Raw genomic sequence first — 16,827 nt, 5'->3', positions numbered from 1 at the left:
AACTTCAGTAGTGGGGAAGTTATCCGCAAGATGTTGGGACATTAAGTAAATGTATGGAGAAGGAAGATAGATTTTTAATTAGTAAGTGGGTTGAAGGGTTATGGAGAGCAGCTAGGAAAGTGGAGTTGAAGCCAAGGTGAGATCGGTCATAATCATATCAAATGGCAGAGTGTGCTTGAGAGACTGAACTGCCTACTCCTGCTCCTGTTTCTTATGTTCTATATTTAAGTCTGTGGGACAGAATTAATCTGCACTTGGAGAAATATGGGTTCATCAGGGATAGCCAGCATGGATTTGCTGAAGGAAAGTCATATTTGACAAATTTGAATGCATCTTTTAAGGAGGTATCTAAAAGTGTTGAGGGTAATAAAAGCAAAAGCAAAATACAGCAAATGCTGGAAATCTGAAATAGAAAGAGAAAATTCTGAAGGAACACAGCAGGTCTGACAGCATCTGTGGGGGAGGAAAACTAATTAACGTTTTGAGTCCAGTATGAAGGAAAAATTGAAGATCATATCAGACATATAACATTAACATGTTTCTGAGGCTAATGCAATTTATATGGTCTATGTGGACTGTGGAAAGACATTTATAATGTCCCTCATGTCAGACAGGTCAATAAAGTAAGAGCCCATAGGATCCAAAATTGGCTGAGAGGCAAGGAGCAAATGATGATGTTAGAGGGATCTTTGTGTGACTGGAAATCTGTTTCCAGTGGGGTTCTACTGGGCTTGATACTGTCGCCCTTGATAATTGTTAAGTACATTAGTAATTTGGACTGAAGGAGACACAATCAACAAGTTCATAGATGATATGGAAATTTTTAGGGTTGTAAACATTGAGGATAACCATAAACTGCGCGATGATATTAATGCTCTGCTTAGATGGGAAATCGGTGGCAAATGGAATTCAACCCAGAAAAATGTGAGGTAATTCACTTGAAGGGCCAAAAAGGTAACTCATTGCACTGAATGGTATGATCTTGGAAAGTACTGACAATTATAAGGATTTGGTGTATGTATCCAATGATCCACGAAGGTAGCAGGGCAGGTAGATAATATGGTTGATGTGGTAGATAAAGAAGACACATGTCATATTTGTATTTATTAACCAAGACACAGAGTAAAAGAACAGGGAAGTTATGCTTGAATTGTATAAAATGCTGGTTAGAACTTGAGTACAGTTCTGGTCACCAAATTATAGGATTGCATTCGAGAGGGAGCAGAGATTTGCCAATTTGCTGCCTGACCTTCAATGTCTGAGCAATGAGGCAAGATTCAATAGACTGGGATTGTTTTCCTCCTTGCCTGAGAAGGAGCCTAATAGAGTATGAGGGGCGAGTAGGAAGGCAGTTTTCCAAGAGTTGTGGGGTCAATAAACAGGGGTATCAATATAGGTTAAGAGGTAGAAAGCTAAGAGTAGAGTTAAGGGTGGTAGGAGTCTGAAACTTATTGCCTGAGAGGGTGATGGAGTCAGAAATTTTCAACAATGATATTCATTTGCATTGCTGTGGCCTTCAGGGCTATGGGCCAAGAGCTGGGAGATAGGATTAGTGTAATGTGAATTTGGCTTGTACATGATAGTTTCCTCATATTTGCTTATATCTATCTAAATTGACAGACCAAGTTTACATTTTCACCAGAGACAGTGCTCGTGACCTTACATGGCACATTTGCTCAAGGGCCAGCTGCATCAGGCACACTGCTGGCAAGGTTTCGGGGTGATTATACCCCGAATGCATTGTCCAATCATAGAGGACTACCGTGATTTTGGTTCAGAAGCTAATAACTGGATGCCATCATGCTCTGATCCTTCAGAAGACACTGAGGCCATCCAGCCACTAATGACTGAGACGAAGGCTGCTGACTGTCAGAGAAACAGATTAGCGTGCTCCAGTTTCCACACGTTCAGGAAGATAGATGAAGCTACCTTATATTCTTTCATTGTAAAGCATAGAGTTTTGGAAAACAATATATGTGTGTATACAATGAAGTAGGATAAGGGCTTAGTTAGGGAGGGAATTTGCAGCAAAAGGGTTAATATTACCTTAACTTAAAGAATTGCAGCTGAGGATTGGGAAAGAAATGTGCTCATGTCATAATGACGACAGACCACATGGAACTGGGGACTGCAGGATGCACTCTCTTACCATGCCTCACAATAGATACATTTAATAAAACCTATTAATATTTAGTCAAGAGATTAGATATTACATCATTACATTAGATATGCTACTTGGTGCGCATGAACAAGAGATTTAGATACTTACCTTCGCAGATAATACTAAAACTAAATTGTCAATTGCATTTCACTGTTTTAACTGAAATCACGTGGAGCAAATATTGATTAAAATTATAACATCTTTAGCTTCACTTAACAGTATATAGCATGCCTATTTAAACCGTAATTGTAATTCATAATTATGCCTTAGTTAAAGGCTTGGACTTTGCATTAAGAATAACAAGGAGGTTATGTCTACATTGTTAATTAAAACTCAAGTGGACAGCAACCCTATGGGCACAGTTAAATGTCAAAATGAGGACGTTTTTGTCTAGGTTACCCTATTCCTCTGGAAATTTTGCCACGCTACTATCTTGTCAAGCGAATCTGCCTTAAAGCATGTAGAACATTCCAAGTTGCTGCACTTAGGTAATAGATAACCACAAAACTTGCTAGAGAAGGCTAGGCTTTGTGATTCAATTGAAAATGAACTTATAATTATGTGTTAACTTCAAATTAGCTCCAGACAACCTTTCTGATGCTCAAAATTAACTTTAACTGCAAAGCCTCATTCCTTCAGGTTTTATTAATGTTATAAATTTAAAATAGAAAGACCTTTTCCTTGCCTGCTATCTGTCTGGTCTAATCCCACCTTTCTGTCCCTCTTGGTGTATTTGCTTTCTGTACTTGATTTGTAATTAAGTTAAATATTTTATTTTATACTTACTGGTTCAGATTCTGCCCAACTCAGTAATAATTCTTCAATCTGATTGATTAAAGAGCACATCAGTGGTTTGTCCTGTTCACACAGAACTAATATTCTCTGCAGGGGGCACTGTGCTGAAATGACTTTCCAGTTACAACCAATTCCAGTGCAAAGCCTGTGGACAAGTGTTAGTGTCTTGAACAGCTGGTACAGCTCATTTTCCACTGACCGCAAAATGCAAGCCAATGCTTCTGTGCCACAAATATTAAATGCAGGAAGAGATAATCTAATCAGAGTTTACAGTGGACGATTGAGCTACAGTCAGACATTGAGTGCCAATTGGAATTTTTATATCCCATGTTTAGCTATTAAAACAGCATGACACCTTCTTAGTGATCAAAACCTTGGTTAGCAGATGTGCCTTATTATAGTAGTTGAAAATGGAGACAAATATGTGAACTGTCTTAAATTATGAAAATAATGTATGCTAAGCTAATTACTGCAGTTTTATGATACAACTGGATCATTGCAAAGTTTTAAAGGTTTTTGGTAAGATTCACTATATTTTCTATGATGAATGTGCAAATCCTGCATAGAGATTTCTCCACAGTTCCAGCATATATAAAACTATGAAAATATGCTTCAATGAGAACTATATATTATTATATATATATAGTTCTCATTGAAGCATATTTTCATAGTGATATAATGGGGGAAGCTTATTCCTTCCTTACTCATTGATATGAGAAAATCAGACTGACATTAATATTATTTATTTTGAACCTTAGATAACACTAAATAAGTCTTTTTGGGAAACTGCTAGAATCCATTTTTAGAAAAGAAACAACATCATTTAGAAAATCTTAGCGCAGTCAAATAAAATCAATGTGGTTTTATGAAAAGAAAACCATGCTTAACAAATTTACTAGAACTCCTTAGGTTGTATTAAGCAGATTTGAATAAGGGGAACCAGCAGATGTAGTGTATTCAGATTTCCAGAAGGCATTTGCTTAGGTGACATGTAAAAGATTATTGTGTAAGATAGGAGCTCATTGTATTGGCAGTAATGTATCATGGAGTGAGGATTCATTAACACACAGAAAACAGAGTTAGGCTTTATTTTTCAGGTTGGAAAGACATGGAGATTGGAGTGCGACAAGGATCAATCTAGAGCCTCACATATTTACCATCTGTATTAATGACTTGGAGGAGTGGACAGAATGTTATGTATTCAAATTTTCTGATATAAAAGTAGGTGGGAGGACATGATGCGATGAGGCAATGAGAAATCTACAGGGTAATACAGATTGGTTGAGTGAGTGGGCAAAACTTGGAAGGTAGAGTAGGAAAATGTGAAGTCATCAACTTTGATGGGAAGAATCAGAAGGCGGGCTATTACATAAATGTAAAGACTCCACATAGGGATCTGGGTGTTCTTATGCATGAAGCATGAAACATTACCATGCATGTACATTAAATGGTGAGAAGACAAATGGAATTTTGGCCTTTATTGCTAGGAGGTTGGAGTTTATAAATAGGGAAGTCTTTGTTACAACTGTACAGAGTGTTGCTGAGTCTATGCCTAGAGTACCATGTACAATTTTTGTCCCTGTATTTAAGAAAGGATACACCAGCATTGGCGATGGTTCAAAGCATATTCACTGGGCTGATTCCTGAGATAAAGGCTGACTTATCAAGAACGGCTAAACAAATTAGACTTTTATTCATTAGAGTTTAGACAAATGAATGATAATCCTGTTGAAACATTCTAAGGGGGCTTGACAGGTTAGTTGATGAGAAGATGCCTTCACTTGTGGAGAATCTTACTGAGAGTTCATAGTCAAAGAATAATTGTTTAAAGTTGAGACACAAAGCAATTTCTTTTCCCGGAGGATAATGAATGTTTGGAATTTTCTTACCCAAAAAATTGAGGAGACATGATCACTGAAAGTATTTTCTCAGGTTGTGGATAGATTTTTGAATTATCGTGGAGTTGAAGGCTGTGATGAGCTGGTGCAAAAGAAATTTTGAGGCCTGGGACAGGTCAGCCACAATCTGTGTCGTGTGACACAGTGTGACTGAGCAGACAAAACTCCCTACTCCTGCCTTATGTTTTTATGGTTGTTATTCAGTTTTCATAACACTTGCTTAATCTGATGTGATAGAACTAACTACTGCAATTTATTATTCATCCTGCCAGAAAGTCTGTTTCAGTATGGCATGCTTGTCAATCTTATGCCACCTTTGCACATTAGACTATGGTTTGAATAAAATCACTGAGAATCCATCATCCACGTATGCCTGGTTTGACCTCTCTCTTTGCTGCCCTCCACCATGGCTCTCCAGAAGAGCTCTTAGCAGTGTTTTAATTCTGATCAAATATCAAGCTATGTTTTCTTGTAATTTCAAGTATCTCTTCTTTTATTAAGTTAAAAATCACACAACACCAGGTTATAGTCCAACAAGTTTAATTGGAAGCACACTAACATTCGGAGCAACGCTCCTTCATCAGGTGATTGTGTGCTTCCAATTAAACCTGTTGGACTATAACCTGGTGTTGTGTGGTTTTTAACTTTGTACACCCCAGTCCAACACTGGCATCTCCAAATCATGACTCTTCTTTTATGTTAGGGTCTGTATATTGAATTTTTAATATCTATCTTACAATCCACTTTTCAAAGTATTTTAATGTATAGAGCTTTACTTACTGTTCAGGAATTTGAGGCAGGCAGAAAAGTGGACTATTTTTAAGTTTTTTGTTTCCCTTGTTTCAGTCTTGAGTTTGCTTGTTGGCACATTCTTCAACTTCACAAAATTACCTCCAGCTATCTCTATCACTTTTCTTAATTCTGCACTGTGTCTGCTATCTTCTTTTACCCTTATTCCAGTGTGACCCATCCACTTCAATCTCGATACCTGATCCTTCTAACATATTCCTTCTGACCGCCATTCTTTTTGGCCCTTTTGATGTTTTGATTCCATAAGTAGTGCAGTGCTGTGTTGTCAGCATACTTCAAGTTTATATTCATGCCTGAAACTTCTATTCCTGATAGTATATCTATTCCTTTGAATATTTGCTCTGTACACAGATTGAGTAATTTTGCTGACAATATGCACATTTGTCAAATGCCCTCAGGAGGAGGCTTATTGGTATTGTTATTGGTATTAAACTCTGGGGCATGGGTTTCAATGCTAGCACGGCAGATTGTGAAATTTAAATTCAGTTTATAAATCTGGAATTGAAAGCTATTTTGATAGTGACCATGAAACTATTGTTGGTGGTCTAACAGGGTCCCTAATGTATTTTCGGGAAATAAAATCTGCCATCCTCACTTGATGTGGCCTACGTGTGACTCAAAATCCACAGCAATGTGGTTGACTCTTAACTGCCCACTGAAAATGTCTAGCAAGCCACTTTGCTGTATCAGACAGTGACATTGTCTAATAAATGGAGCAAAACAAGATGGACCAAGGCATAAGAAGCAAAAGTGGCACACATAACCTTGTTGCTCCTACTAAGTGCTCCTTATTAACATTTGTGCTTTGTGCCAAGATTGGGAGAGATGCCCTACAAGTTAGTCAAGCCTTGGCAGCCTGACATTATCTGTCAGGTTTGATTCCCCAAAATTACGAAGAATCCTGACTTTGCCATCAGCATTTTTCGGTTTTCTGTATCTCTCGACAGGTCAGGACACCAGGGGTACAGTTTTTACATCTCTTGGTATTAGATCAAACGTGGGCAACGAAAGCTGTGGCAGCCTAGCATCTATTGCCCCTTTGCATGAATCTGTACTCCTCCATGATGAACACCACATGGAGGGTGGACTAAAGGTGGAAAGGGCACAGGATTACTGTGTGAAGGACTATAATGTCTATCATCACATGTGGCTGCGTAGTATGGCTGCTGACCAAAATGCCAGATTTTTAAAGGATATGGCTACAAGGATAATCTGTGGCAGGTAGTGAGGGAACCAACTAAAGAGAAAATCTTATTTGATTATGTTTCCACCAAGCTACCTGTAGCAGATGCATCTGTTTGGGGTGGCATGGTGACTCAATGGTTCGCACTACTGCCTCATCAGGGACTCTGGTTCGATTCCAGCTTCAGGTGACTGTGTGGAGTTTGCATGATCTCCTCCTGTCCAGTGTGGGTTTCCATTGGGTACTCTGGTTTTCTCCCACAGTCCAAGTTAGGTGGATTGGCCATACAAAATTACCCATAGTGTTCAGAGGTAGGTACAGTAAGCTAGGTACGTTAGCATGAAAATGCTGGGTTACAGGGATATAGTCTGGGTGGGGTGCTCTTCAGAGGGTTAGCATGGACCTATTTGGTCGAATGATGTGTTTCGGCGAATGGCCTGTTTCCACGCTGGGGGAATGCTATAAAAATTCTGTCTTTTAAAAAAAAAACGTTTTGGTCGGTGTGATTAATACCCAGCCCTTGTGGAGACTAAATCCTGCCTTTATATTGAGGATATCCTCCATTGTGTCAAGTTGCATTCTGACTGGGGTAGATTTTGAACACAGCAAGCAAGTAAACTCTTAAGTATCTATGAGACATTGGGCCGTCAGCAGAATAGTATTCAGTCATAATCTGTAATCTCATGGATTGGTGTTTTCCCACTGTACCTTTAATATTGTGGTAGGGGATCATCCTGGTTCAGTGAAGAGTGAAGGAAGGCCTGTCAGGACCAACACCAGGTTTAGCTAGAAATTAAGTATCATTCTGATGAAGCTACAATTCGTGACTACTTGCATGCTAACTAGCAAGCTAAACAAACCCGCAACCAGCGTTTCAGAACTAAGCTTTGCAGTACTATCATATCCAGTCATAAATGGTGGTGGGCAATTAGACAGTTAATCAGAGGAGGAAGTTATGCAAGTATCTCCATCCTCAATGATGAGGTAGCCAAGCATATCAGTACAACAAACAAGGCTGAAGCATTTTCAGGCACCTTCAACCAGAAGTGCCAAGTGCATGAACCATCACTGCCTGCCCTTGAGGCATAGAGCTGTACAGCATAGAAACAGATCCTTCAGTCCAATGCGTCCATGCCAAGCTGATATCCTAAATTAATCTAGTCCCAATTGCCAGCATATGGCTCAGATCCCTCTAAAGCCTTCCTATTTATATATCTATCAGATGCCTTATGAACGTTGTAATTGTGCCAGCCTCCACCACTTTGTCTGGCAGTTAATTCCATACAAGCACCACCCTCTGTGTGAAAAAGTTGCCCCTTTGGTCCATTTTAAATCTTTCCCCTCTCACCTTAAACCTGTGCTCTCTAGTTCTGGATTCCCCTACCTGGGGAAAAGACCTTGAATATTCACCCTATCCATGCCCTTCATGATTTTACAATCTTCCGTATGGTCACCCCTCAGCTTCTGAAGGTCCAGGGAAAATAACCCCAGCCTATTCAACCTCTCCCTATAGCTGAAACCCTCCCACCCCAGCAACAGTCCTGTAAAGCCTTTCTGAACCCAGAGATTCCAAGGATCACAGATGCCAGTCTTAAACCAATTTGATTCACTCCACCTGATATCAAGAACTGTCTGAAAATGTTAGGTATAACAAAGGCTTGTGGGCCTTGACAAAATTTTGGCAATTGTGTTGAGTCTTGTGATCGGGAATTATCTGTGCCCCTAACCAAATTGTTCCAGTGTAGTTGCAACACTGGTACGTACCAGGCAATGTGGAAAATTGCCAAAATATGTCCTGTTGGCAAAAAGTTGGATGAATCCAACCCAGCAATAAACACCCAATCAGTCTAACATCAATCATCAGCACCCTGTTAGACAATGCTGCATACAGTGCTATCAAGCAGTACTTAGAAAACAATAATCTGCTTATTTAAATTTGGCTGAAATTCCACCATGCCCACTCACCTCCTGGACTCATCACTGCTTTGGTCCAAATGTGGGCAGAAGAGGTGGACTCAAGGAGAGATATGGGTGACTGCCCTTGACAAGAAGATTGCATTTGACCAAATGTGGTATTAAAGAGTCCTAGCAAAACTGGAGTCAGTGGGAATTTGGGTGTGGGGGATCTTTCCACTGTTATTGTCTTACCTAGGAAAAAGGATGATAATTATCATTGGCACTCAGTCAGTTCAGTTGGAGGACATTGGGCCTGTTTCTATGCTGTATGACTGTCTGACTGTAATCAATATACAACAAAATTATTAAATATTTAATAATAAGATTGATGAGAGAATTTAATAATATGCACAACAAAAAGTAATTAATATTTAATAACTGTTTTGGCCCTGAAACATGAACTTCACAGATGTGGAATGATGTCAATTTTATTAGTAATAATTACTGACTCATAGTTTTTAATTCTACTATATCAATTAAATGTGACTTACTTCCTGTATGTTGTTTCATGGTTTAAACTTGCTCCACAGGAAGGATTCAGCAACCTGACTGATTGGAATATCTTGCTGATGTATTGCCCTGTTCAGACACCAGTTTCCTTTTAGAAGATACTATTAAAACAATTTCTAGATGACTGAAAGTCTCTAATGATGAGCCTGAGGAAGTATGCAAGGTGAACAGAAGCATTGCTTGTTCCAGAAAGAATATATCAGATGCATCTGTGTATGCAACAAGGGAAAATAATCATTGTTAATAATCATATACATTTCTGCTGCACACTTGTACTCAAGATTAAGAGGCTATATTACTGAATATTTAAATCATTGTACAGAATTTGATTATTGCTTACAAAAAAGCATCATTTTGATTAAGCTTTTCATGTTGCAATAATTAGGATGATTTGCAAGAAAACTCATGTATCAAAGCAACATTCATACAGCATGAGGAGAGTGCTGATTCATGGGCAAGTGGATTCTGGCAGAGGTGTTACCATGGAGAATATACCAATTATTGATGACTGACTGTCAAGCTTGTTTAAATTTTAACAAGGCAGGTTGACTCTGGTCAAGGTGTTGCCTTGAGAAATGAACCAGTGAATGCTGTCACCCATTTTTGGAATAGTCATAGTGCACACTTGCATTCTTTCTGTCTAAGAACAGCAGGACCTTGTCTTTTTAAATTTCTCTTCTAATATTGCAGATGTGCCACACTGCAAGCCTGACTGACAATCCCAAATTGTTTCTCAGCGTAATATTTGTTACACAGGGATTATTTAGCAATGTTTCCATCCGAAGAAACACGTCCGATGTTGGTCACTGAGAGTTTTGCCCGTACAGGGTGGTTATCGGCCAAGTGGATGTCATGATTGAAAGGTTCACTACTACTTTCTACCATGAATCTATCCTTGCTGCACTAAATACATATTGGGATTCCTACAGCTCCATGGTCTTATCAATAAGCGGTACATCTTTCCATATTTTAAATGTGGATTGAAATAAGAAAAACATTGTTTTGAAACAAAGGATTGCTGCAGATTTGAAAGCAGGTAACGGAGTATTTATTGTATCACTGTTTACATAGTCACTGGTTTCAGCAGTGGTTGAAGTGTGGTTGCAGACAAACAGGAGCCAAGCAGTTTGGTTGGTTCAAGTAGCTATTTGGTTTGTGGACAAAATACCATTTATTGATGATAAAGGCCTTCTCCCTCCTTACACTTGTGTTCTAGGCTATCTGAACAGCTTGGGCAGTTAACATGATTCAGAGAAGCCTTCAGACCTTCACCAGCTTGAGCTGTCTCTTTTCTCTGCAGTAAAAGCCAGGATAATCCTCCAATTCAGCAGTGCCCTCTTGAACTGTCCTACCTGTCCATCTTCCTTTCTACTATCTGCTCCATCCTCCACTCGGACCTATCACCATCACCTCCCCACCTTCATCCACCTATCGCATTCCTAGCTACCTACCTTCCCCCTCCTCCCCCTCCCCCCAGCACCACTATCTCCCATTTATCTCTCAGCCTCCTTGGGCCCCCCTCACATTCCTGATGAAGAGCTTATGCTCGAAACATCGACTGTCCTGCTCCTCGGATGCTGTCTGACCTGCTGTGCTTTTCCAGCGCCACACTTCATGGCTCTGATCACCAGCATCTGCAGTCCTCACTATCTCCTAATTGTATAAAACAACCTTGTTCATTACAAGTTGGGTACTGACTGGCCAACCAGCACATGCTTGAACATGTACATGCACAGAGCCTGATCCAAATCAACAAAATAGGTGATGACTGTTCTTTGATTCATTCTTAGGTTGACTCTGATTAATATGCTACTCTATCAGGTTTACAATTTAAACAAAGCTTTACAATTAACTGTCAGTCACCATTCTCTGATGCATTTGCCTGGCAATGCCTCTACCGATCAGACTTGAGTAGCCAACAAATTAGACCTGTTATACAGCATAAGTGTTGGTTTCTGCTTGGTATTTTTGCAAATTATACTGAGTATATCATTGGTCATAACCCAAGTCCAATTTAAATTATTCCAATGTTGACAGTAAAATTGAAGTCAGTATGTAGGTTTGAAAAACTGAGATCATTTCAAACGTTGAGTATAGTTACGTTTACAATGTTATAGTCACAATTTAGAGTCATAGAGATGTACAGCCCAGAAACAGACCCTTTAGTTCAACTCTTCCACGCCAGCCGGATATACTAAATTAACCTAGTCCCATTTGCTAGCAGATGGTCCATATCCCTGTAAACGCTTCATATTCATATAACCATCCAGATGCCTTTTAAATGTTTAATAGTACCAGCCTCCACCACTTCCTCTGGCAGTTCATCCTATACACACACCACCCTCTGCGTGAAAAAGTTGCCCATTACATTCCTTTTATATCTTTCCCCTCTCACCCTAAACCTATGCCCTCTAGTTCTGGGAAGACCTTGTCTATTTACCCTATCCATGCCCCTCATGATTTTATAAACCTCTATATAAGGTTATTCCTCAGCCTCCAACACTCTGGGGAAAACAGCCACAGTATATTCAGCCTCTCCCTATAGCTCAAATCTTCAACCCCGGCAACATCCTTGTAAATCTTTTTTGAACCCATTGAAGTTTCACAACATCTTTCCTATAGCAGGGAGACCAGAAATGCGCACAGTATTCCAAAAGTGGCCTAACCAATGTCCTGTACATCAAAAACATAACCACCTAACTCTTATACTCAATGCTGTGACCAATAAAGGAAAACATGCCAACTGCAATTAGTATTTTGAATTTGGAATTCTGGTTTCCTTGCCAGTTATGTAAACAAGATTGACCTAGATTATGGCTAATGAAATCCCAGCAATGTATAGTCCCTGAATTGTAAGAGTCCTCGAGTATTGGGAATATATGCCGTGTTTCTGGCAACCATCATCTTACTTCGCTGAGAACATAGATGTGTTTAACAAGTTCCTTTGACTCAACCATGCTTCCAAACATTGTTTGAACATTAATCTGGCAATTCATAATAACATATTCAAGTTTATATTGATCTAACACCTTCAGTGTGGAGGTGGTGGAGAACCTTTTATTGCAACATCAGAAATGTTGCAAATCAGAGTGTGGCTATAACTCATAGCCCTCTATTACTGCAGAGACTTCAATTACTAAATTAAAGTGGTGCTGTTTTGTGTAAAAGTATGTGTTAGGAAATCCTTTCAATTTTTATTACTGCAGAGCATGATAACATATATTGCATTAAAATTCTTTGCAGTATTTCAACATGATGACATTTTGATAAATAACATATAAGTTTTCACATCCACTATATAAGGAAGACATGCTGCTGTAAAAATCATGATTCACTCTATTACCATGGTTTTACCATGGATTCACTTTTAAAATTGCTGAAATAGACACACAAACAAATTTACTAGATTAAACAATCAACAATCATATGGTACTATTAATTGAATCAACTAAGTATAATATGGTTTGGACTAAGTTTTAACTTGGGTACAACTTTATTTTCAATTGATTCATCATGAGTAATTTTTTTCATTGTTTTGAGCTAAAACATGAATGTTAACTAGTAAAATGTTTGTATTGAGCGCATGAGGACAATAAAATCCGAATAAATTCTTCAATTTAGGATATCCTGTAATCATTCAAAAATGCAATCGGTTTACATAATTTATTTCAATATGAATGGCAGTTTAACTTTTGAGTAAGTTATATTGAAGATGGGATTGGCAGATAAAGGTAACACAGTAGATTTGATCTGTTTTTAATTGATTTTCAGTAAAATATTTCCTTAGTTATAAAAGTTTAGTCATATGGTGTAAGATTAAGTGTAGCAACATGGGTAGAAAGGTGGCTTCAGGCAAAAAATAAGCAGAGATCATGACTTGAATTGATGATAAATTGGAAGTTTGATATCCCCATGGTTCACAATTCTGGATATTGACAATTTTGATTTGGACAAAGCCAACATAATATTGAAAGCTTCTGATTATGAAAAACAACATAATCATAAAACATTGAGATCATGGACAGCTTAATAGAAATAGAACAGTAAATGCAATTTAGTGCTAAAATAATGATTTTGAGAGGAACAACATAAAATAGAAACATCTGCTAAAGGGTATGGATAAATGGAGACTGAGGGATTGAAATCCATAAAAGTGCTGGTCTAAGTATTGGACATGTAAATGCCCAATAATAATTTGAATTTTAAATCTAGTGTATAAAACATAAAGATGATGAGGAACAATACATTTGTTGAAAGGCAATGGTTATGCCACATTAAAAAGAATGTACAGATGTTTTGAAGAGAATGTAGATTCAGAAGATGAAATCTGACACCGTTACATTGCAGTGAGAAGTTGAGAAGAAATTTAATGAAGGCTTTTTAAATTTTGATAGATTTTCATGGGGCAAATAGGTGACTTTTCTGAAGTCAATAAAGAGGGGTCATCAGTTTAAAATACTCGCAAAGTGATGAAAGACTTGAGTTACTGATAAAATTAAAGGAAGGCTATGGGGGGGGGGAAAGTAGCATAGTGGAATTTATCTTGGATTGGTCCAGCCAAATGCTGATGTGAATACTATGGTTAAATTTCAGGCAGTATGCACTTTTTGTGGTTGAAAGTACTTAAGCATCAGGCAGAAGACCACTTCGTAAAAATGTATATTTTGTTAAGAGTAATTTAAAAGGACATGATACATTCTTTGAATGTTGAATTAAATAGGATAATACATAATAAGGTTTAGATGGACATGTTCATATAATCTGAATAATGAATTTTGTTTTCATAACAAATATTTTTGCTAAGTATAAAACTAGCTGAAATTGAAAGGATACCACTCTTAAAGTCCATCACTGCCCCATCATATCATTTAGTGTGATTTGAAAAACATAATTGCATAGCTTTCTTAGTGCTCAATAGCATTGTAGTTTCCAAGTTTGCATAATATGTCTGCTTTTGTTGTTCACTTTTTTATTACACTTGAAAATCTTAGTTAAAAACAGCCCATCGTGAAGCCTGTATTTGTTTCTCTATAATGTGCTACAACACTCTGAAAATACCACCAATGTCAGGTTCCACATATGAGTTTAAAATTGGCCCTTCATACTGAGATGGATAACACGTTCACTGTTGATTTTAGTAAATTAAATTGCTAGCCTGCTGTCAAATTCAATTTGTATGTTGAATCGGCAATACACAGTGTCCCTGTGTGACTAGCCAGTTCCAACAACAGCTTATGTATCTTTTATTTGTTTTTGTTTTGTTTTCACTTATAGTTCTGAAACGGGCCATTTTCAAAAATTAGAAGTCTACAGATCCTTCCCGTTTCATGATTTGATTAACTTGCGTCTTAAGTGCACTATTTTTCAATGTCTAGCCTGTAAGTGAACAGTTCTGTACTTTAGACTGAAGTGGCCCTCTCTTAACCTTTTTAATTGCAGGTTTACCTTTGTACTCTTCTTACATTTACAGATGAGCAATAGAAATGTGAAAATTTTGGGCAGAGCACTGACCAGTTCTGTTTTTAATATGTATTAAAAAACTGTTGGTGGATTTTGATAATTTACCTTCATTTTTTTAATCATTTCAGACTTGATCCTGTTATTTTAATCTGAGTAGAGTTGCATAATGAAAGCTGTTTGGAGAACCTACTAAAAATCTTTTGCAATTAACCATTGGAGTAATATTCCATAGTTTTCCTGCTTTTTCCCAGGAAACAGTGCAACAGAAAGACGAGAGAATTGAGGAGTTGGAAGAAGCCCTGCGTGAGAGTGTGCAGATAACTGCAGAGAGAGAGGTGATTCTCGCCCAGGAAGAAGCTTCTAGATCTTCTGCAGAGAAACAGGTCTGCATGAGAGAACTTGATTTCATTCTTAGCCCTTTGTGGCTTAATGTCAGGGGACATTCAATGGCTCTTAAAATCCGCCACCTCCTCTCATACCTTCCCATTGTGTAATTTTTTTTATATAAAAGAGGATTGCTTCATTAATTTTCAATACATACAACATCTTTTACACCTGAGAAGTCTCAAATGTGGCTTGTGTTGTCTCAACCAATGTGACTCTACTTGCTCAGTGTTTAAAGCATTTTCTGTTTAGTTGTTTCAGGTTCTGTGGTATTTTGAGTTATGACCCTTCCAAAACACACAATTAGAGTATACATAACTTTGATTAAACACTTTAGTTAGATGAAAGCTTAATTTTGAAAATATTTTAAATCATCTTCTGGAAATTGAGCTTATTTGTTCCTTTTTTGATATCGTGCAAAGATTTTGAAAATCTAATATTAAATGTGCAGTGCTAGATTTCTTTTTTATGAAGTATTTTGAATTTTATTTTACTAAATTGCCCTGCTTAGTTCAGTTCTAAAATCCTGTCTCATGTCTATACAAATAATACAGACTGATATTTGCTCAATAAATGATAGGACATGATAGCAACTTAGAGGTGTTTGCATCTCATATAAATACCATATTAAGGATGTTCCTGTTCTATTTTCCAGTCCATCGGTGATAACATAGTGAGAGAAACAATTCTCTGGGTATGAGAGAACAAATGTTCTGCCTCCCAGACACAGAATCCCTTCAAGCTCATGGAAATGTCATCTTTTGTTCATCTTTAGTTTGAATCCTATAGTGTATCTTCATTTGAGCAGCTGGCCAAAATGCTTCATATCCAAAGTGCTTCAGAAAGATTGCCTGTTCGTTTTAGAACTGCAATAATCTTTGCATGTTCTCGCACGCTCATCATTGAAATATTCATTATTGTTTGCATATTTGCTCCATTGTTGTAGCCTGAACTCAGACTCATTGAAACATAGCCCTTGTGTGTCTCCATGAGATCTCATTCCTTCAATGTTGCCGCACTTGTATCCATCACAAACCAGTGATTGTTCCCTGACAGCCTAATAATAAAAGTTCTTTCATGTCCTGTATTTTTCATTCTCTGCAGCTTTCAGCTAGGTTTCATGCAAGAATTGTAAGCATGGAGCCAGGTAGATGAAGAATGAAACTTTTTCAAGTTAAATGCTACTGTGTCTTGGGAGTGTCACTGTATTCACTAAGTTAAAAATCACACAACACCAGGTTATAGTCCAACAGGTTTAATTGGAAGCACACTAGTTCTTCTTCCACTTCTTACTTTGCAGAGCCATAGAAAAGAGTATAAGCTTTGGTAAACTTTTGTACAAGGATAAGTTGTACATAAGCGCAATGAAGGAAATATTACTGTTACCCAGCTTTAGGTTGTGAAGTTGGTGTATCTCTAATCATCTGTTCAGTTTAGTGTGCTTTCATGATTTTTACATTATGAAATGTACTTGTTATATGAACACTTGTTTGATTTTCTTTTCAGCAAAGTGATTTTTACCTTACTCTAATACTACTAAAAATGTGCTAAACATCCAAATGACATAGTACAATTCTTGATGTGGTCTTTACTAAGACCAGCTCGGATTACTAGTGTAAGTGCTGATTGTAAGAGGTTTAATTGGTCAAATGTGGAAAACGGTGAAACTC

At 37.8% G+C, this 16,827-nt stretch overlaps 1 protein-coding gene across 10 annotated transcripts in view; it reads left to right on the top strand.

The window, feature by feature from the left end:
• Positions 1–16,827, top strand: part of LOC140483773 (ERC protein 2) — an 830,166-nt gene that overhangs the window by 508,927 nt on the left and 304,412 nt on the right. For 9 of the 10 annotated variants that reach the window (XM_072582317.1, XM_072582315.1, XM_072582316.1 and 6 more), the window contains one exon: positions 15,025–15,156. The exons of the other annotated variant lie outside the window; for it this stretch is intronic. In XM_072582317.1, coding sequence (XP_072438418.1) covers positions 15,025–15,156 — 132 coding nt within the window. The remainder of the gene's footprint in view (positions 1–15,024; positions 15,157–16,827) is intronic. 10 annotated transcript variants of the gene reach the window in all.

This window comes from Chiloscyllium punctatum, chromosome 12, assembly GCF_047496795.1.
Source record: "Chiloscyllium punctatum isolate Juve2018m chromosome 12, sChiPun1.3, whole genome shotgun sequence".
NCBI classification, from domain to species: Eukaryota; Metazoa; Chordata; class Chondrichthyes; order Orectolobiformes; family Hemiscylliidae; genus Chiloscyllium; species Chiloscyllium punctatum.
This window is presented reverse-complemented; position numbering and strand designations above follow the sequence as displayed.